The following is a 21,683-nucleotide window of genomic DNA, read 5'->3' as shown; positions in this document are numbered from 1 at the left end:
CATACAGTCATACAGATAATTCTATTTATTTTTATCTGCAAATAACTATTAAAAGGACATCAGAGCTACATAAGAAATTATACCTAGGTGTAGTTGTGGACCTCTATATGAAAAACCAGTATTATATTACAATCACTTTTATGTATTTTCATTTGTAGAATACAATTAAAAATGTCTTATAACTAAATGGTATCAAATGGATTATTCGGATTGGACTTTTATTTCAACTCCAATATTATGTATCTGGATATACTCAGATGTAGCTATAGGCCTGTATAGGAATATTCGATATAAAAATAAGAGTATTTTAATGTATTTTTATCTGTAAATAACAATTAGAACTTCCTTAAAGCTATATGAGATCGAATAGACTATCCATACTAAATTTTTATTCCAGGTTTAATGTTACATATTTCGATACATCCAGGTGTAGCTGTGGGCCTCTACAAGAACATTCCATACAGTAATACAGATAATTCTATATATTTTTATCTGCAAATAACTATTGAAAGGACTTCAGAGCTATATAAGAAATGGATATTCTTTTTCTTTTAAGGCTAATTTCTCTTGAAGGACAGATTGGATAGAATTATCGCCACTTTCCGTTTTTTTTTTTTTTTTCACGGTTATTTTTGATCATATCCACATCACTTTCTTCAGTGCCAGAAACTAGTTTCGAAACTGGAGAAAATTTGGTACGCTGACTATCTATAGTCTGTTGAAGTTTTTCTTCAGTTTCTGAAAAACAAGACAGGGACAAAAACTGATTAAAAACTATTTCTTCTTTAGAGTTTTCTTTAAAGAAACAAAAAATAATCAATAGATATCTGATAATTTACATTTTGGCAGAAGACAAATTTTGGCAGAAGATAAATTTTCTCCGCTCAAAAATCGATAGAAGAAAATAAATGTTATTGCAATCCCAAAAAAAAAATTTTGAGAAAAATTAAACATACAACAGCTGATTTTTCTTTTAAAAGTTCGTGCAAGTTTATTTCTGGCAAGGAATAAAAATTTTTAAACGATAAAAATAAAAGATTTTTGAAATTATTCCTTAATATTTTGTGAAAGTATTCAATCATTATAGTTATTTTTTTTTATCTATAGAAATTTTTCAAAAAGATAACTTAATCAGCAATGAGAATTACATTAAAAAAATTTGATTACTATTCGGGCTAAACCGAATGTTCAATAAAAACTATAATATAAAAATTAATCTAATTTATGTCAATTGAAAAAGAATTTATACGAAAAGTTTAATAAATCTAAAAATGCACGACTCATAATGCTAATATCTTTGTAAAAAACAAGCATAGGAAAACAGATAAAAAGAAAATTCTCATAAATAGTTGTTTGATTATGTTTTTAATTATTTTAACTTTAAATATTTTGAGGTGACAGAAGTAATCTCCATTAAATTATTTATAAAATGTTTTAATTATTTTAATTTGGAAAAATCCCGAAAGTATAATTATTAAAATAGTTGCGAGACAAAGGCAAAAAAATTTTGAAACGTAGAGCACAATCTCTGATGTTACGCATTGTGAGTCGTGCTATATCAATATTCATTTACAGAATTTTCAAAAGAATAGAATACCTTTTAATCCTGTAATCAGTAAGGGTTTTCACTTAAATTGTTAGGAACATTTTAGCAGAAAGAAAGTACGAATTTTAATCACGCAATAAAGTCAAAATTTTTCATTTTCATAGTCAAAAATTACAAATTATTATTATTTTAGACATATACGTAAATAGAACCGGACTATAAAAATTGATTCTTTTTGCTTACATGAAATCATGCATACATGTTAATTTATTAAATATTATAATTTTATTAAAGCATTGTTAATTACGCTAGCTACGGAATAATAACTTTATAATGAAACCTAATGTACTCTGATATTATAATAGATACATCAAATAAAATAATTTCCAATCCCAGAACTAGTTCAGTTTTCTAATAGCAGTTTATTGAAAAAATACTATAGAAAATTAAGATCAAATTCTTTAGGATCAAAAAAAATTAAACTAATAACAGTTGATAAGTTGTTTGACTTCAAATTTAAGCTCTTTACAAATCTCATGGATGTTTATTTCTAACAAAAAAGATAAAAAATTTTGAACAATAAACTTAAATAAAGAATTTTCCATAAATTTCATAAATAGATAATTGGTGTTTCGAAAAATTTTGATCTATTAATTATAGACAGTCTGAGTAAAATTTAATTTAGGAAGTTTTAATTATTAATTATCATGAGTCAGTAAAAAAAGAAAAATTTTTTATTGGAAGCTAATAGATTCTAATGTTGTGAGTGGCGCTCCATACAGAATATCGTTCAATCGCGTTCATGAACTACAAAGGGTTTTTATATTAATAATCAGACATATTCTTAAAAAAAAATAGTGTAGAATTTAAGAGTGTAAAAAATAGAAATTTTTAGATTCTTGAGGGAAAAAAAAAATTTATTTTTTAGTTATTAAAGACACAAACGAAAATAAAAACCAATTTCATAAAAATTAATTAAAGTTGAATAAATGAATTTTTCAATATAAGACAATAAATAAAAAAAAAATTCTATCAACTTTTTACAGCCAGCCCCAGTACAATAATATTATTTAAACTTTGTTAACAATTAATTAATATCCACACGCCACACAGAAAAAACGAATTTCTTGCGCCAAGAAAATTTTAAGGAAAACGAAAATTATTTTGCAGCAAGAAAAAATTTTCTTGACTCAAGAAAATTTTCTTAGCCAAAGAAACTTTGACTTCAATCAAGAAATTTTCAACTTTCCTCAATATTTTCTTGAGCCAAGAAAATTTACTCTCCAGTCAAGAATTTTTTTTTTTCAGTGCAGTAACACAATAAAAGTTTTTATTGTAACCTATCGGATTCTAATGTTGTAATTGGCACTCCATGCAAAATACTTTAAAATCCCATAATCTACTAAGGTTTTAATATCAATTGTTGGAAATATTTTGCTAAAAAATTAAGAAATTTTGATTTGAAAAACATCAAGATAAAAGTAGATTTCAGTTTTTCAATAAAAGAAATTAGTAATTTTCTTTCACAAGGACATTTACGCAAACACAATGGATTTATGAAATTAATTTTGATCTTGTTAAAAAAGAAAGTGGGATTTTATATTATAATTATAATTGTACTTACAGTTTTCTTTACGTCGTTCTGACAAATAAAATTTTTTTACGTCTCCTTCTGCTGTTACCACGGAATTTATTTTTTGAAACAAAATTTGACACACAATCACTGACTTCTTACAAAAGCTCTTATACGCACAACTCTTAGAGAACAACTGACTAACAGTCCAGGGCCTGGACTCTGGACTCCAGGCTAAGCCAGATCATGAATAGAGTAACCCCCTTCCCCACTATCACGTGGCTGCAGTGCCTTCATTTTGGCGGGTAAATATATTTTTTACACATATGACTTTTTCTCTTTTCTTCTCGAGCGTTTACTTGCAATTTACTCACTAGATAACAATACTAAAGTTAGCCAACGTTTTTAATTTAAAAATTTTTTTTTTCACTTATTAAATTGGAACCGAAATATATTTTTTAAAAATTGCACTTAAAGTTATTCAAGTTTTTTACAAATGAAATTTTTTTTCTTATTTTTTTGTAATAATTTTTTCAATAAAAAAAATATAAAAATTTTAGATGTCGGCTAACTTAATTTCATCGCCAGATACTACCGTGTCTAAATGTACATTATCAAATGTTTATTGAAATCGTTTTTTGTTTCTTAAAAAAAAGTCTAAGCAAGAAATAGTTTTTAATCAATTTTTGTCATTGACTTATTTTTCAGAAACTGAAGAAAAATTTCTCAAAACGATTGACAGCCAGATAATTCTGAGGTACTCTTAAACGTAATTTATAAATAAAAACATCAAAATTATTTCTATTTTAAGACTGGATTCTCCAATAAAAACTAACTTCTACTGTAGAATTTCACTATGGATATTCTGTTTGATTCTATTCAATTTTAAAGTATTTTCCAATAGTTACTTACAAATAAAAATCTTTAAAATAACTTTTAGTATGGAGCTGGAAAATCCAATAAAAATTTTGTTCTTTGATGTATTTTTGTCGCTGCAATTCCTAAGGTATTCCAGTGGATACATTATTTGATTATGTTCGTAACTGCTCATAAAATAACATAGACCAAAATGTGTTATTGGTGTTGGCAAATAAATTATTTATTTCCAGTTTATATGGAATTACCTAAAAATTCTGATATTTTCAGAGTGGCTATTACATGTAGAATACGTAATTTTTTCCGATTGAGGAATTGGCATTAAAAATCATTAAAAAAATTTTCTGTTTCGCATTCGGAAATCCACATAGGTTTTTATGTCCATATAGACTTACGAAAAGAACAGATACAAACCTAAGTGTAAGGTGCAGATAAGATCCATACAAATACAAATAACATTATAATCCGATTAATTCCAATAAAGAAACTCCGCTATGATGGACTTACATATAGATTCCAATAGATTCCAAATCTCAATCTATCTGGAAATTTTTTACTCCAGATAGATTACATATAAGCCATTACAGATTTTATTGTTCTGTATGGGACTGTATTGGATGTTTTCAACAGGGCCATCTAACGCCATGTCAGAAAAAACAAGAACATTGATTCCGAGTCTTCTCCCACTAATGGACGCCCTACCTCGTTTAGTCACTCCAGATAAAATACAGCTTATTGATGACGAGTGGAGAAAATTACCAAATTCTGAACTACCTTCACATATGGACATCAATGATGACTTGGACATTTTTTGGCATAATCTTTTGAATTGCGGTGAAAGTGATCAATCTTATTATTCATTTAAAAACTTATTCGAATTTGTTTTAAAAGTAATTTCTCTTCCTCACTCCAATGCAGCCTGCGAGCGTATATTTAGTGCAATTAATTTAGTAAAGACGAAAACAAGAAATAAAATCTAAGTGTTATGCATTTAAAAAATTTTATTTTCGCGCGAAAATGTATTTATCTAATACTTTAATAAAAAAAGTCTATTATTAGTTAAAAATTAAAAATATGTCCCTAGCGGATCCGTTTACACGGTGTGTATCGGTGTAAACTTAGTGTAATGTAGATTACACCCAGTTTCTACTGAAAAAACGCCATATTGACACGGTAGATTTGTGAAAAATTTAGCTGAGGTTTACACCTGTATTACACCGATGTCTCAACACTATGTTAACTCCGGATAAACACCAAATTTTCACTGAATATTTTGGTGTTTTTACGGATTTAACCGAGTGTAGACACATCGGTGTAAGACAAGTGTAAATCTCAACTAGATTTTTCATAAATCTCCAAACACTAAATTTCCACTGAATGTGTTTTAATATTGATCTTTCACAGATTTTAGGCTTTTATTACGAATTTACTAGTGATAATCTTGTCTAATTTTATGTGCGCTAACATAATGTGATAAACTCATTTGGTCGAATTTGGAATTCATAAGATATAACATTTATACTATCAATAGAAATTACATTACATGGTGTACATTTTGAATATTCACAAAAAATTAGCATCATATTATTAAATTTAATAAATTTTTTGAATCGATAAAAAATCATCCAAGCTTATTTTCAAGATCGTCGGAGCGTTCTTTTGCCTTATAACGTAATTTTCTTATTAAAGTCATAATTTTTCTCGTATATATATCACATTTGCATTGGTCATTCGTTTCATTCATAAACGTTTTATACACTGTAGACTAGGGTGGCGCAAAAAACTCGACTAATTTTTAACTTCCCGCTAAGAAAATCGAAGATTTTCAAAAATCGGGAAGTTATTGTTTTCACCCCGTTTTACAAAAATCGAGTTTTCATCAGATCTCGACATTTGGAGGTCACAGGAAGCTTCCCTGACTATCCCCGCGAGGTTGTCACTATGTCTGTATGTGTGTGTGTGTGTGTGTGTGTGTGTGTGTGTGTGTGTGTGTGTGTGTGTGTGTGTGTATGTGACTCGCTTATAACTTTTGAACGACTGAACCGATCGGAACGAACCAAACGGCGTTCTAAAGTATTCCCTCAAACTTAGATTTCCTGAGAATTTGAACCGATTCGGACCGATAGATTTTGAGAAATGTTGAAAAATCTCAAAAAAAATAAAAAAAAAATCATTTTTAAAAGTGGTTTTTTTGGAATATCTTTTAAACGGCTCGATCGATCAACTTTAAAAACTAATCCGCCTTTAAGCTTGAAAAACCACGCCGATCGGCGCTAATCCGGTCAAAATCGACGGATTCGTTCGAGAGATAGCGTGAACGAAAGAAAACCGAAAAAAGTGTTTTCTTGACATAACTTCGTCATTTCTTCTCAGATCGTTTTTGATGACATAGAATAATTTTTAGAGCTCAAAAAACCGCGTCAATCACCGCCAGTCTGGTCAAAATCGGTTGATTAGTTCGTGAGTTATCGTTGACGAAAGAAAACCGAAAAAAGTATTTTATTGGAATTACTCCGAAATTTTTTGCTTTATCAATTAACACTTGAAAATTCTATATGAAACTTGAAAAACTGCGTCGAATGCCACCAACCGCATGAAAATCGGTTCATCCATTTAAAAGTTCTTGCGATTTGAAAATTCGAAAAATAGTGTTTTGTCAAATTTCATCAAACTTTTGAGCTCGAAGAGCTCAAAAGCATACAAAACCTATTATTTTGAGCTCGGAGAGCTCAAAATAATACACAAATTGTATTTATGAGCTCGAAGAGCTCTAAAACGTCATAAGTGCAATTTCAAGCGTTTAGGTTTAGAATTGGCGGGAAGTTGCAGGGATGGCCTTCAGGGTCAACCGTTTTCCTAATTTTTTTTTTTAGTCTCGAGTGAAAAAATGTTAGTTTTTCATGTTTTAAGAGCTCTCTCTAAAGGACAGCTAAAAAAAAATTTTTTAAGAAGTTACTCCAAATTTTTTTAAATTTCAAAAACCGTCAAAAATCGAATTTTTTTTTTTTAATTTTTTTTCTCGTTACGTCATAATTTTATAAACCGAAAAAAAGGTTTTCCTGAAAGTTTCAGTTGAAAATGTGAATTTTAAAAGGTCGCTTATAATTTTTTTTTAATTTATTAGTGAGTATTTAATTGGATTAGGATTTTTTGACTTTGAAATTTAAAAAAAAAATGATGAGCGACCTTTCAAAATTTAAATGTTGAATTGAAACCTTCAGGAACTTATTTTTTTTTTTGGTCTAAAATTATGAAGTAACGAAAAAAAAAATTAAAAAAAAAAAAATTTTGATTTTTGAAATTAAAAAAAATTTGGAGCAACCTATTAAAAATTTTTTTTTTGAGCTGTTCTTTTGAGCGGACTTTAAGACATCAAAAACTAACATTTTTTACTCTAGACTAAAAAAAAAATAGTCGGTTTTTTTGCGACACCCTACTGTAGACACTTAGTGTCTCCACGGAGTATTCAAAATGAGTTGACAGTGTATCCACCCTGGTCAAAAAAATTGATTAAAAAGAAATGGAAAAAGTGTACTCAATGAAAACTGTATATTTACGAAATGTACATTTAGATATACATTTACGTGGACTCAATTCTTTTCAATTCATATTTTTAACCAGGATAAAGTACTCTCATTTGGTGAAGTTAAAAATTTTTATATGAAACGTTATTTTTGACTATTTTAGAAAAATTTTAGGATAAACAATGCATTATCATGCACCATATAATTGCCGTGTACAAATAGAAATAATAATCTTTATAGAACTTTCAACTTTCATAATTTAAAAAATTTTTTGGAGTGCTTTCAGTATTAAAATAAAAACGTACATCCCTAAATGCGCTATTAACAGTTGTAACTCATTGAATATTAATGTGCTAAAACTACATAAAGCGCGTTTAGAAATATACAAAAAATTTGATACCTTCGTCATTATTCATCTTGGAATAAGAAATTTTTTAATTTTGACGATTTTCGTTCTTGATTTTTTCAGTAATTATCGTAACTGGAAGCAATTTTTATTGAAATACAAACGAGTAAAGTTTCTTAAATTAGAAAATTAGAAATTTCTGAAAGAGTTGTCTATATTTTTGTGATACATAACCGAAGATTCTCAAAAATACAATTTCTATGTTAAGTGGAAATTTAACCATAAAATCCTATCTAATGTCTGCATTTCAGCGTTTTTGTTTTAAATACATTTTCACCCTGTGATCATACCTTAATTTATTTTATGAAATCTACACTGAAAACAAAATTAACTTGAATTGAGAGAAAAATTCTTGAATCAATCAAAATTTACTCGAATAAATTTTTTAGTTTAAGAATTTTACTTCCTTAATTAAGACGATCAAGTTTTTCAAAATTATTTTATTGATTCAAGTTAATTTTTTTTTCTGTGTATAATATTCTATTTTAATCACTAGTGTTTCAGTTTTTATTGAAATTAAGGAATATATATATTATTAAAAAATTATTTTACAATCAGTTATAAATAATTAATCCTAATTGTAATTTTGTGTAAATTAATAGATTCTCTTTTAATGAAATTTCGGCGTTAATTAAGCCCGTTTTTTATCAGAAATGTAGAGTTATGAAAAAAATATGCAAAATTCCTTAGATGTGGTGTCTATAACTTTTATTAAAAATTTAATTCATATTTAATATGAAAAAAAAAAACAATGTGATAAATATAATTGAGTACAAATAAACTATTAAATACTATTAAATAAATAATATTAGTATTATTTAATAAACTATTAAATAATTGTTTAAAGGTAAATTTTTTTAAACTTCACTTCCGTTAATTATCTGAGGGATATTTTCTTTGCCTCTTCTTTTTTGGCGACTTTTATTATTATTATTATTATTATTATTATTGACGTTGTCACCATTTTTTCGTTTATTTTTTTTCTGCTCTCGTCGCATTTTAGCTTTTTCATTTCTTATTTTTTTCTGTTCTTCGGTCAGTGTTGGGCGGCGGTCGTTTTTTAATAAATCAGATATCCATCCTCTTATGTTTATCAAGTTATTGTCAAGATATTTTTATTATTAAGTTATTGTCAAGATATCTTTATCAAGATATTTTTTCAAAAATTGGGCATTTTTGTCAACGTACTATAATTTTTTTCGAAGTACGATAATAATTTTCCGGCCCTGAACCTATAATTCCATATTCCCCATCTGCCAACACTGCTGCTGCAATATGTCGCCAAATTTCTTGAGAAACTTGTCGTCAACTTGGTGTGAAAAAGTTTCAGAAGCAACTTTTGTCGACAACTTGGTCAACAAGTTGACACCAACCGAGTTCATTTCCAAGAGTTGCCGCCAACTTGGTGACAAGTTGCGGCCGTAGATTGACAGAAAGTTGCGACCAACTTGGCTATCAGGGAATTATTAATTTCTGTTTATCAAGATACAAAGTCTTATAATAGAGAGGAGCATTGTACAAAATATATAAATAAATAAATATGAGATTAAATTACAGTGAGAAATCAGGTTTAAAATATCAGAAATTAAAAATTAAAAATTATTCTTCAAGCAAAAAACTTCTTGTTAAAAAACAATTATTATCATTATTTATTCTTGCAGGTAAAAATAAAACATTTGTTAAAATCTCAAGCGTCAAAATAAAACGTTGAATTTTTAGAAGATTAAAATTAAAGAGTAAAAAATTTTTAAAAGTTTAAGAGTAAAAGTTTTTAAGGAGCATTTATGTTCAATTTTCTAAAAGCTTTTATGCACTTTTACAACTGCGGAATTAAATAAATAATTCTGTTGTGTCGTTTCTCAGATTTCGTAGAATTTGCACTCTTTTTCTGTTGGAAACAAGTGTGATTTGATTATGCTGTGTTTGAATATTTTGAAAATTTTTTTTAAGCGACATTCAAATATTTTTTATAACAAAAGTAGTAGATTTTTAATAAATAAAAATTCTATATATTTTAATAAATTAAAAATTATCTGATATGGAAAAGCTTGACGGTATTTAGCATGGTTAAGAGAGCTTTACCAAAATTCTCAGAAAGAAATCCGTTCTCATCAATAATTATTCAATTATAATTGAAAACTTCTATTGAAAAACCATATGTTGTTAATTTTTTTTAAATTTGATATCTCTTGAAAAAATCAATCGATTTTGATGCAGCTTGCGGCAATTAACGCAGTTTTTTGAGCTGAACAAAAAATTTGTTAGACAAAAATTTTTCAAGTTATTTTGAAAAAACACTTTTTCAAAATTTTTTTTGACAACGATATCTCTCCAACAAATCAACCAATTCTGATCGGCATCATTTTGTGAGTTAAAGAGCTGAAAAAATCATAGAATTGATCGAAACAAAAGTTTTGAAGTAACTCCAAAAAAACCATTTTCTGAAAATGAAAAAAACTCGAATTTTTCAGGTTTTCTCAGAATTTACCTTGCCAATTCGATCTCAATCACACATATATACACAGAGACATAAGGAAATATGGACATCATCGCCAAACTAGCCAGAATAGCTTCCTAGGACCCTCGAAAACGTCGAGATCTGATGAAAACTCGATTTTCGAAAATCGGGGTGAAAACAATAACTCCCCGGTTTTTTTTAAATTATTGATTTTTTTTTAGCGGGAAGTTAAAAATCACTAAAAAACTGTTTGTGGCGCTTGATGGAAACTTAATTGTTGAATTTTATAAGCCTGAGGAAAAAAACAAAATTTTTAATCTGAAGGGATCAAAGAAATTTAAATAGGACACAAGATTGTAATAAAAATTTTTTGTTGTAATTTATGCTAATAATAGTTTATCAGTAATTAAATTTATAAAAAATGTTATAATGATGAGTTTATTCAACGAATTACTAATTTCCGGCGACGAATTGCATGGAATATGCCCTCCGTTTGATTTACATGCGCATACTTCTATCGTATGCCCATCTCTCTGCAAAAACAGAAACAAAAATTTATTAGTAATTATTTCTGTAGTTTTATGATGCTAAACTAAAAAAAATTATAATAACCTTTTGGGTATAACAACCGTAATCAATGGCTACCGTTTTGTCTTCAATAACTTTACCACAGAAATACGATGAGTTGAGCACTGGAAGACAAAACTTTGTTTTAAAAATAATGATTCAAAGTTTCTATTGCTGAGAATTGCTATTTATTATGAGATTATACCTGCTGTATTATAAATGTAAGAATATTTAATACAGACATAGCTGCTTCTCATAGGACATGTTACTAATGTTCGGTTTTCATAATGCCACATATAAGTTGTGTTTGGTGGAGTTGAATCAGCTTTTTAACATTTATTTTATTAAAGAAAATAATTACTATAACTACAATTTATATTTATGACTAATTAAATAATATCGCTTTGAGCTGCAGTAAAATTATTATACACTTCTTTTGGAATTAATTTTTTGTTTTTAGAATTAATTTCTCTTGAGTATCGTTTTTAAATGGAATTTTATAGAGTTTTGTGGAAAGAATTGATTTTGTTATGGACATAATATAATATTGCAGTTTTAAAAATTATTTACACTGAGAAAAAAAATTTCTTTTGAAAAAAATGAGCAATGTTGTAATAAGAAATTAATTTGTTGACAATTTTCAATAATCTTTTTTCTTGGCTGAAGAAATAAAAATTTTTCTCACGGCAACTTTTTTGTTGAAAAAAAATTTTCTAGATTTAGAAAAGAACAATATTGGATCAAAATTCGCAAGTCTATCTAGAATTGTTTTTTTTTTTTTAAATAAACAAAACTTTTTTTTCAAAAAGAAAGTTACTGTGAGAAAAATTTTTATTTCTTAAGCTAAAAAATAAAATTGTTTAAAATTTTCAACAAAGTAATTTCTTGTCACAGCAATGCCTTTTTTTCGAAAATAAATTTTTTCTCTTAGTATAGATATGAAAGTTAGTTACAATTTTTAAAAACCAAGTTAGTGCGTACTTCAAGATAAAAAATTTTTTATTTAAATTATTGTGAAATAGTATTGAAATTGTACGAAATAAATACTCATAAAAATCTGATGACATTTATCTCAAATAAAGGGAAGAATATAAGTTATTGATGTTAAGAGCGGTTAATAGTTAATTTTCAAACGTGTTTTGTTCATTTATAAGATAAAATTTCGAAAACAACGCTTCGCTCTTTGATAGATAATTTAAAAATATATAAAATTTTGATTTATTTATGCATAAAATGCGTTTTAAGATTCCATTTGTTGTACAACTATGAGAGAGATACTTTTGTCTGTCTAATAGAAGCGAGAGAGAAAAAGTGTAAACCTTTCTTAAGAAAAATGATTGTTTATGCAATGAATCATTTAAATTCCATATATTTTTCAAAATTGTTTTCATATTAAAAGCAGTTTTAAAACTTGTTTTAAAACATTTAGGAATCGTCTTTGTTTTGATTTTTTTATAAAAATTTAAATTAGAAATTTTGCTTAGTAAAATTCAGATGCAAAACAGTTACTTCAATAAATATTTATTGTTATGAATTTATAAAAATATATACAATTAATGCCCTGGGAAGTAATATATTCATTGAAATTTTATAAAATTCTGAAAGAAAATTTTGTATCGTTTACAGTATTTGTAAATGACATCAATTGGGATTCGAACCCAGCTCTCTAGCGTAGCGAAGTAAGAGTCATGTCAATAAATCACCAGGGCGATTAATACAAAGAAGAAATATCAATAACTATGGTATTTGTAATTTGTTATACCAGTTAGTATTTTTTTTGTAAGCCCAAAAGTTTACGCAAGTGTATACAGATGTGATAAGATATTATACTTAAGGCATCGATTTTGTAAGCCGTAAATAGGTAAAGGTGGTTTAAACATTTATTTAAACATCCTGATATTCCACTTAAGTAGATGTGTGAACTAATTTTTATAGAATTTTATTTATTTATTACAACGTTTAATCTAAAAAATTAACATTCGTTAATTCAAAACGTTGTGGTTGATATCAAAATGATTGGTTTTTAAAAATAAAACTTATTTCGCACTTCTTATGTCAAAAAATCATTTTAGACAAAAATAAGAAGCAATTCCATCAGAAGAAATGAAAAGAAGAAATAAAAGGCCAAGGATTTTTGTTTATAAATAATAAACTTTTCGGCTTTAAATTTTCAATTTGCACTTGTTTTTGATTCAAAGTCATTTGAAGAAATTGAATAATTAAAAAAATGTAAGTGGAAATTGAAAAAATTTTTTCGATGTGAACTTGTTTTTTTAAAATGTAACTCACGTGTAGCAACAATCGGTTTAAAGCACGGCTCGTTGTGTTTCTTACAATCTATATTAATTTGACTGGTGTTGTCATATCTGGGGCCTGGCCACGTGAATTGGAAGCACACGGGATTTATTGAATCTGGTATCGTCTCCACTCCTGTCAACTCAAAAATCACTTTTATTTCTTCCACTCTTTAAAAAATATTTAACTAATTAATCCTTCAAATATCTTCAACTGAGTTTACCTGAGACAGACATAGAATTCGGGTTCAACAACAAAGTCGTGATGACACTTATAAATATTTTCATTTTTGTACTAGAGCCAGCCGATCGAAGTGACGGGACTGAATAAAGTGTCTTATCTTTTTATTATAGTGCTATGTATTTTTTTTTTATCAAACAGATTATCTTATCAATTTATTATTAATCGTTAATCCTTTGTGTTTTGATCAACTTATTTTATTCTAACTAAGTTTATTAATGTAGTAGCAATATTTATTGATACTGTAAGAAATATGTTCTAATTACAATTTTGGAACATATTTGGAATTAAGATTAAATTAAAATAATAAGAATTACAATAGAATTATAATAAATTAGAATTAACAATAGGTTACAATAAGGATGAAAAAGAAGTACTGTTCCTACTATTAATAAGTTTTTGTATTTTTCTAAGAGAAGCTTCACCATTACAAGTAATTTACCAAAAATAAATCAATTTTTTCATTATAAGGTCATTCTGGTTACGGCGTTCGAAAAAGCCAATATTTATGATTTTTTACATAGAAAGTATTATTGATATTACAATAAAATTTATTCAGCTGAACAAAAAAATACTCTTGAAAAACATAAAAACTATCTAAATTTATTTTTTTAAATGAATAAAAAACGAGTGAACGGAATTTCTCTAAAAGTTGGTATATCGCTGACGTACAAGATAACTTGATAACGGTTTATGAAACATTTTTCAGTTTTTAGTTCTAAAAATATTAAAATGTAAATTTTGATTTGGTTGCAGCAGATGCAATATATATTGATTGAATACTATATTATGTAGAATATTTAATTAAGATCTGGCCAGTGGCTCCGGAGATATCATATCCGAACAAAAACAGTTTCACTGTAAAAAAATCGCGCCGAGTCCACGTTCATAAGACTATTAACAAAAAATTCTGCTTTTTCTTTACAAAAATATATAAAATAAAAATAAAAATCTAAGTAACCGATATGATTGTTTATGATTTTCGGAAATTAAAAAAATTTTGTTACAAATTTAAAATTAAAAAAGTTTGGAACGTATTTAGTGTGCGCGGTTGCAAAATTAAAAAAAATTGAAATACACAATGACGCACACCAAGTACGTTCCAAAATTTTTTTTTTAATTTTTAAATTTATAACAAAATTTTTTTTAATTTCCGAAAATCATAAACAATCATATCGGTTACTTGGATTTTTTAATTTTTTAATTTTATATATTTTTGTAAAGAAAAAAACAAATTTTTTTTTTCTTAATAGTCTTATGAACGTGGACTTGGCGCGATTTTTTTTACAGTGAAACTGTTTTTGTTCGGATTTTAGTATTTTTTGTAATTATAATAAAAATTTACAATTGGTACCAACTTAATTAAATCTCGCGTTGGTTGCATTTTTTATAGCAAACTATCCCCTTGAAACTACAGTTTATGTAAAAATAATTCCAGCGGACCCTGGCGGGTATAGATGCAAGCTGTGAAATATCTATTTTTAACTGTAGTTTCCCATCTAATGAAGGATTACTATGCATTCTCGAATTATTTAGTCTGTGGCAGATCACTTTGCCCATCGAAAAAAAAGTCAGGATCGAAATTTTTGCGTTGCTATAGTTTGTGCTGATTAAATTTAATAATTTCAAGTAGATTAATTGTTATAAGTGAATATAATTAATTAATAACAGTCAAATAAAGTATGAATTACTGTTATAATATACAACTTAGAAAAAAAAAAGTACCGTAGAATTAAATAAAATTTTGCAACCTCAAAATACCGTTCTGCTTACAGTAAACACAGTCGGTAGTCTGGCGCTCCGTTTACAGCAGATTTGAACGGAACTTGGCGCCAGATTCTACCGAATCTGTGGATACGTCAACCAGAAAAATCATAGTTCTGAGATAAACGCGTATAAAGTTTTTATAATTATATGAAAAAAATCTTACTTACAGCCAATCAGCGATACCGGCACCATACAAACCCCTTCAGCCTTTTCAAAAATTTAATTTTTTCCGCTTGAACATCCACATAAGTATCGTATAATAGTATAGCTAGCTACAGTGGTTCAATCACTTAGAAATTTTAACACAATACTTTTTAGATATATGTACTTTCGAGTAATGTAAAAAAAATTCTTTTTCAAAATTCCAAACCAGAATGACCCCTTAAGATTGTTTAAGGGGTTCGAGGTAGTCAGAGGCCCGAAAAAATGAGAATTTTCAGTATTTTTTTTACTATTAAATCATGTTATTTTACAAAAGTAGTAATATGGCATTATTATACAATGTTTTGACTTGAAGTCACGAAAATTTCAAAAAAAAAAAATTTTATTTCCAAAGTTATAGCTGTCTGTGTTGACCCAGTTCCAAAAAAAGGTCCTTGCGGTGACAATCATAAGTCCTTGGAGATTCATCTAAAATCAATCGGATGAAAAAAATTAGTTTTATAAATAGATAATCCTGGGCCTGATCGAAGGATTTTTTTTTTTCAAAAATTAACAAAATGGCGGCCTCAGGAAATTTTTGTCTAGATTTTTGGGAAAAAATCAACAGTTAATTGGTCTTAAAAAATCGAAATTTTTGAAAAAAAAAAATCCTTCGATCAGGCCCGAGTTTATTATGTATTCTAAAAGCTGTATAAATTTTATTAAAATCTACTGAGCGGTTTTCGAGTTACAGTTGTCACCAGTTCAAAAAACATAGTTTTGAGAAAACGAGTTGAAAGTTTCACACTAGATTCACGTACAGAAATACGAATTATTAAATTACTTACATCGAGTCATCTATTCCTGGGCCATATAATAGTTCTTCAGCCATTGTGGAAGTTTCCAAAACATCAATTTGCTGTTGCCTACGAAGCATTCTGCCTTCCCGAGTGTTGTCGTTGGCGCGCTGATCTGCCACTTTCACACGTGCAGCATCCAATTTTTCAGCATACCGATGGGAATTAGACCCACAATTAAGTCCTAGGGTATCCATAATCATTAATAATGAATTTGTACCTTCATTAAATATACAAGTAGCTATGTATGCAGCAATTTGTACGATAGTAGAACTAGTATTCACGGTTTTTGGGAATATTTTCCACACTAGTTGGTTGAAGCTCTTATTATTATTTTGATTGAATCCACCTACACATCTTGAAAGTAAATTATCATTACTGAGATCGTCGTTAATCGGTTTAATAACTTTTAAAACATCAGGAGGTAAGGGAGAATAATCTTGAGTATAAGTATCAAGCTCTCCACTTGCTTCAGCGCGCTGGTAAGAGTACCAAGAATCTTCGCTTTTGGGACACATATCATGATTCGGATTTTCATCAGTCGAACCGTAGTGGTAAAAAGTTGCCATAATAGCAGATTTCATATCTTCAATAGAATCGCCATGACGACGTATTGATAAACCACAGTACACAGTTAATTTGTCTATTACTTTTCCTGTAAGCTTACCTCTACCACCAAGACCTTTTTGTTTAGTTTTCAATGTACGCAGTCGAGTCCCCATCTGCTTCTGAACCTGGCCTATACATTTCTTTTTATTTATGGTTGTATTTTTGTAAGGATCTGCTTTTATAATTCCAGAATAGGATGACAATAGAACCCTAAAAGGGGGTTTCTTGAAGCTGCCGCTAGCTATCTGCTCCCGAGCGCTTTGAAGTACCCGAGCTCTCTTTGTTATTTGTCGAATAACTCAAAAACTAATTATCGGATCGACTTGAAATTTTCAGAGAATATTTTTGAGATATTACACATAACGAAAATGCAAAAAAAAAATAATTGATTTTTTGAAAATTCTGACTACCCCTAACCCCTTAATTCCTTTTTAACATTTTATTAATTAATCTTTTGACTGCAGAATTCATTTTAATTTAATAATATATTTCTCAACCAATTATTGATATTTTGACAGAATCAAATGATTGATTAGTGACATAACGTTATAGCAATTATCAACATCCATTAGTTAAAATTTATAATCAAATTGATTTTAAATATCTGATGTTCTTGATTTTTGGTACTTTTTCTTTCATTTGTGAACATTTCATATTTTTTTACTATTTATTATTTTCATTTTTAAAATTATAAAAATTGTGTAAAAAAGAACAAATGTTAAAATTTTAAAATAAATTTAAAAAAATTATCACACAAAAATGTTTTCAAACAAAATTGATAAAAACTTGAGAAGAAAAAAAAATTTACAAGAAAACTTGTTCATTTATTAAATCTCAGTTCAGATTATTAAAATATATATTCATATATATTTATAAATCTTTTGTGCATTCATTCCATTCAAACAAATTCGAAAATAATTTTTTTTTTATACAATATTTCAAATAAATTATAACTTCGATCGAATGCTCCACTTAACAATAATGATTAACGTTAATTAAAATTATAACGGGAAATTCATGTCATAGTAAAGTAGTTGATGTTCTTAATATAAAAATTGATAGACATGACTCTAATTGCACTAAAAATCAATGGCATTAATATGACGATAATAATAATTAATAATAATAATACATGGATAAGTAGATAATAAATTAAAATTCATCATGTCGCGCGAGAGCTTCGCCGAAGTCGGTAGCCTGAGAGCCGACGAAGATGTCGTATTTGGCGAGGATTTCTTCTTTGGTGAGTTTGTCGTCGCTATCGCTATCGGCTTCGTAGATCAAATGCCGGGCTTCGGCGTCTGCGTGGTCGAAATCTTCAGGAATTATCCAACTCTTAACCTCTTCGTTATTCATGAATCCATCTTGGTTTTTATCGCGATACGTAGCGAACTGCTGGCGTTCATTTTTCACCCATTCTGGCTCCTCTTCTTCGTTGTCATCGGGTCTGTAAAGATCACCTGTACATACACGTTTTTTTAATATATTTAATTATTCTTATGAAAGTATCGGATTGTTACGGGTAGAAAAAGAACAAGTTTAAAGAGAAAAATAATAAAATCAAGAATTTTCTCTCAAACGAGAGAAAAAATTTCAATTTGATTAAAGCCAAAACTTTTTTGTCCAGAAATGGTTTCCTTGGTGATAGTCATGAAAATCATAATTTTATTGACCTCAAAACTAATTCTATGGCCCGAGAATAAACTTTGTTGGGGCAATTAGTGTGTTTTTCAGCTCAATGAATACCTTCCGCGACTAAAGATTGTTAGTTGATAGATTTCAAAAAAATTTCACAACTTGAAACAAAAAATAAATCGTACAAATAGAATTAATTGTTTGAACTTTGAACAGAGCATTGTTGAGGATTATCATGTTTTTCTCGGCTCTAAAACATAATGCTGTCAACCCGAGAAATCTTTCACGGCTGAAGACTAGTGTCTCGTCAGGTTGAGAAAAACGTTTGATGAGCTAAAAAATAAATTTTTCGAGCTGTTTACTGATTAATTTAAAAATAACTTCGAATTGTCCGTGATATAACATTAGCTCAGATCTTTCTGATTATAAGTCTATAGCACTGTCCACTAAGCTATCCGTGCTAGTAGGGTTCCTTTTTACTTTCATCGACCTGCGGGGGAGTTCAAGACAAAAAACTTTTTTGGCTCGAGACTCTACTGAACTTGGTTCGAGTAAGCAACATTCTTCGCTCGAGAACATTCTTTATTGTATCAACGATGATTCGGACATCGAACCAGTAGATTTTGAGAAATCGAAAAAATTAAATAAAAAAAAAAATGTTTCACTAAATTGAGTATAAGCTGAAATAATAACACATGCGCGTTGAAAATACATTTTTTTAAAAATTATTTATTGTAATTAAACGACACTGAGTTAATAGATAGCCATTTAGGTCCCAAGTATCTTTTTGACAAAACGACTCCATTATAAAGAAAACTATGTAAATAATTAATTTTTTTTCGAGTTATTGTGTTTCCAAGTTGCACACATTTTCATACTGCTGGATAAGAAGGAAATTTTCGGTTTATTTTGACATTCTTTTTATTTTTGTTATACTTAAAAGAATTTTTGAAAATTCAAGGATTAGTCTACATCTAATTATGTATCTAATGGTACAGAAATTGTTTTGGCCGCATGAACTATAACAAGAGTGTAACAATAAAAATAGTTATAGACAAAAGGCGAAAAAAATTTCAAATAATGCACGATTGCTACGTAAGCTTTCATTGTCTTGAAAAATCACGTACTTTTTAACCAAAAAATAAGTAATACAAGATTTAAGACACCCAGTAACCTAAACTGAAAAGTTATGTAAGTTTTCGTATGAATTTTACTTTTGTAAAGAAGAAAACTTACCTATGTATTCAATCAACGAAATCTTTCCATCTCCATCTTTATCAATGTCCTCAAGTGTCTCAAGAACGACAACGTCTTTCATGTGCTCACGTTCCTCAGGATGCAAGAAACCAGTGAACTCCTCTTTGGTTAGTGCATCGTCACCATCTTGATCTGCGACGGTCCACCTTCGACGGTCGCGCTTCAACATCAACGCGTAAGAGTAATTCGTCGTCGCCATCGTGGAACTTTTGGGTCGTAGTCTTTCTCCTCCATGGAAAACCATAGACCATTTTTCTTGTAAAGTTTCCCAGGGAATCTTGTCTGCCGGCTAATCTGGGGTGTAAGACGGCCATTGACGCTCAACGTCAGCCCGGATATAGCGGTGCTGGGTGTAACGGATCCAGATGCTTTCAGCTCTTCCTGGGTCACGAACTGGCCGTCACTGTCCTTTATCGATCTTGTGGACTATCAATCCAAGACGGCGGGAGCTTTCTTCAGGAGTCAATTGGTCGAAAGTTTTTGCTTCTTCGCCATAGAAATGCTTCGTGGTCATATGCTGGGTTGTGGTGGGATTTTATGAGAAGCATGTTCTTTGGTCACCTCAGTTCCCTGAGAAAACGTAAGGTTAAAATTATGAAATCAATAACATAGAGTGAATAATTGAAAAAATTTCTTTCGAATCATTTTCTACTAATAAAATTTTTCTATATATCTCTCTCTTCAGTGTTTTAATGTGTAGGGCAATATAAGATAAATAGCACATAACATTGATCGATTTCGCGCGTAATTTGAATTATGTAACGTGCTTCTGTGCACTGATAGAAGCGATTTTCTCTTAATATTTAAGAAAATTTTCTTTTAGTATTTAAGAAATCATTTCTTAAACATCTCTTTCTTAGTATTTAAAAAATATTTCTTAGTATTTGAGAAATATTTCTTAAATACTAAGAAATATATCTTAAATACTAAGAAATATTTTTTAAATATACTAAGAAATGATATGTTTAAGAAATGATTTTCTTAAATACAAATAACAAATCTTCTTTGAATGTTAAAAATCCTTCTATCAGTGTATGTGTCACTTTGAAGAAGCAAAGCGTTAGGACATCAAAGGAGGGGAAATAAAAATTCAGATGAAAATTAAATTAGCAGTCATCTAAAAATTTTAATAATTGTTTTTTATTGAAAAAATTAAAAGAATAAATTTCATATGTAGAAAATTTGAAAAATTGTATGTGCAATTTTTTTCAAGTATTTTTAACTTCCCGCTAAGAGAATCGAAGATTTTAAAAAATCGGTAAGTTAGTGGTTTTACCCCGTTTTGCAAAAATTGAGTTTTTATCAGATCTCGACGTTTGAAGGTCACAAGAAGCTTCCCTGACTATCCCCGCGAGGGTGTCACTATGTATGTGCGTGCGTGCGTGCATGTGTGTGTGTGTGTGTGTGTGTGTGTGTGTGTGTGTGTGTGTGTGTGTGTGTGTGTGTGTGTGTGTGTGTGTGTGTGTGTGTGTGTGTGTGTGTGTGTGTGTGTGCGTGTAAGTATGTAAACTTCCTATAACTTTTGAACGGTTAGACCGATTCCATCGCGGTTGGTGCCATTCGAATGGGCTTGGCCAAACTTAGATTTTGAATACAGTTTGGACCGATTCGGACTGATGGACTTCGAAAAATTTAAGAAAAACTGTAAAAAAAAATTTTTTCACACGGTGAAAAATTTCCAATGAATTTTACTATGTGTGCCTAGTAGGGTGTGTCAATTTTAGGCGATTTTTTTTTTCTACGAAAAAACAGGCTGAAAACTTGCACGAAGGTGAGAACAGAAACCTGTTCAAAGCGGAGCTCTTAATATTAATATTTAGAGGTGTCTGTCTCTAATTTTCCATTTCCCATTTAAATAACATGGGAAAAAAATTCTTTTTTTTGTTTATTTTTCTAGCTCAGCATAGAATCATGTGGGGCAAATGTGCGCAG

The 21,683-nt window shown here is 28.8% G+C and overlaps 1 protein-coding gene and 1 pseudogene across 3 annotated transcripts; both read right to left on the bottom strand.

Annotated features, from left to right (window-relative positions):
• Positions 1-10,761: 10,761 nt before the first annotated feature.
• Positions 10,762-13,746, bottom strand: LOC123263198. 3 transcript variants are annotated; one of them, XM_044725767.1, is made up of 4 exons: positions 13,469-13,746; positions 13,240-13,380; positions 10,996-11,075; positions 10,762-10,916 (listed from the first exon to the last, which is right to left on the bottom strand). In XM_044725767.1, the coding sequence occupies exons 1-4, from the start codon at positions 13,530-13,532 to the stop codon at positions 10,764-10,766; spliced, it is 438 nt and encodes a 145-aa protein (XP_044581702.1). In that variant the 5' UTR covers positions 13,533-13,746; the 3' UTR covers positions 10,762-10,763. The 3 variants fall into 3 exon arrangements, 2 of the variants coding, with proteins under 2 accessions (XP_044581702.1, XP_044581703.1); XM_044725768.1 differs by lacking the exon at positions 10,996-11,075 and having other exon boundaries at positions 10,830-10,916; positions 13,469-13,725; XR_006509121.1 differs by lacking the exons at positions 10,762-10,916; positions 10,996-11,075 and adding an exon at positions 11,201-11,275 and having other exon boundaries at positions 13,469-13,697.
• Positions 13,747-17,726: 3,980 nt separating this feature from the next.
• LOC123264015 lies at positions 17,727-20,299 on the bottom strand (annotated as a pseudogene).
• Positions 20,300-21,683: the final 1,384 nt, after the last annotated feature.

Source organism: Cotesia glomerata, linkage group LG4, assembly GCF_020080835.1.
Source record: "Cotesia glomerata isolate CgM1 linkage group LG4, MPM_Cglom_v2.3, whole genome shotgun sequence".
Lineage (NCBI taxonomy): Eukaryota > Metazoa > Arthropoda > Insecta > Hymenoptera > Braconidae > Cotesia > Cotesia glomerata.
This window is presented reverse-complemented; position numbering and strand designations above follow the sequence as displayed.

Coding starts and splice junctions, on each gene's coding strand:
- LOC123263198 (XM_044725767.1), bottom strand. CDS start 13,532: ATGAAAATATTTATAAGTGTCATCACGACTTTGTTGTTGAACCCGAAT. Junction 13,381..13,468: donor GAATTCTATGTCTGTCTCAG/GTAAACTCAGTT, acceptor TTGAGTTGACAG/GAGTGGAGACGATACCAGAT. Junction 10,917..10,995: donor ACGGTTGTTATACCCAAAAG/GTTATTATAATT, acceptor CTGTTTTTGCAG/AGAGATGGGCATACGATAGA.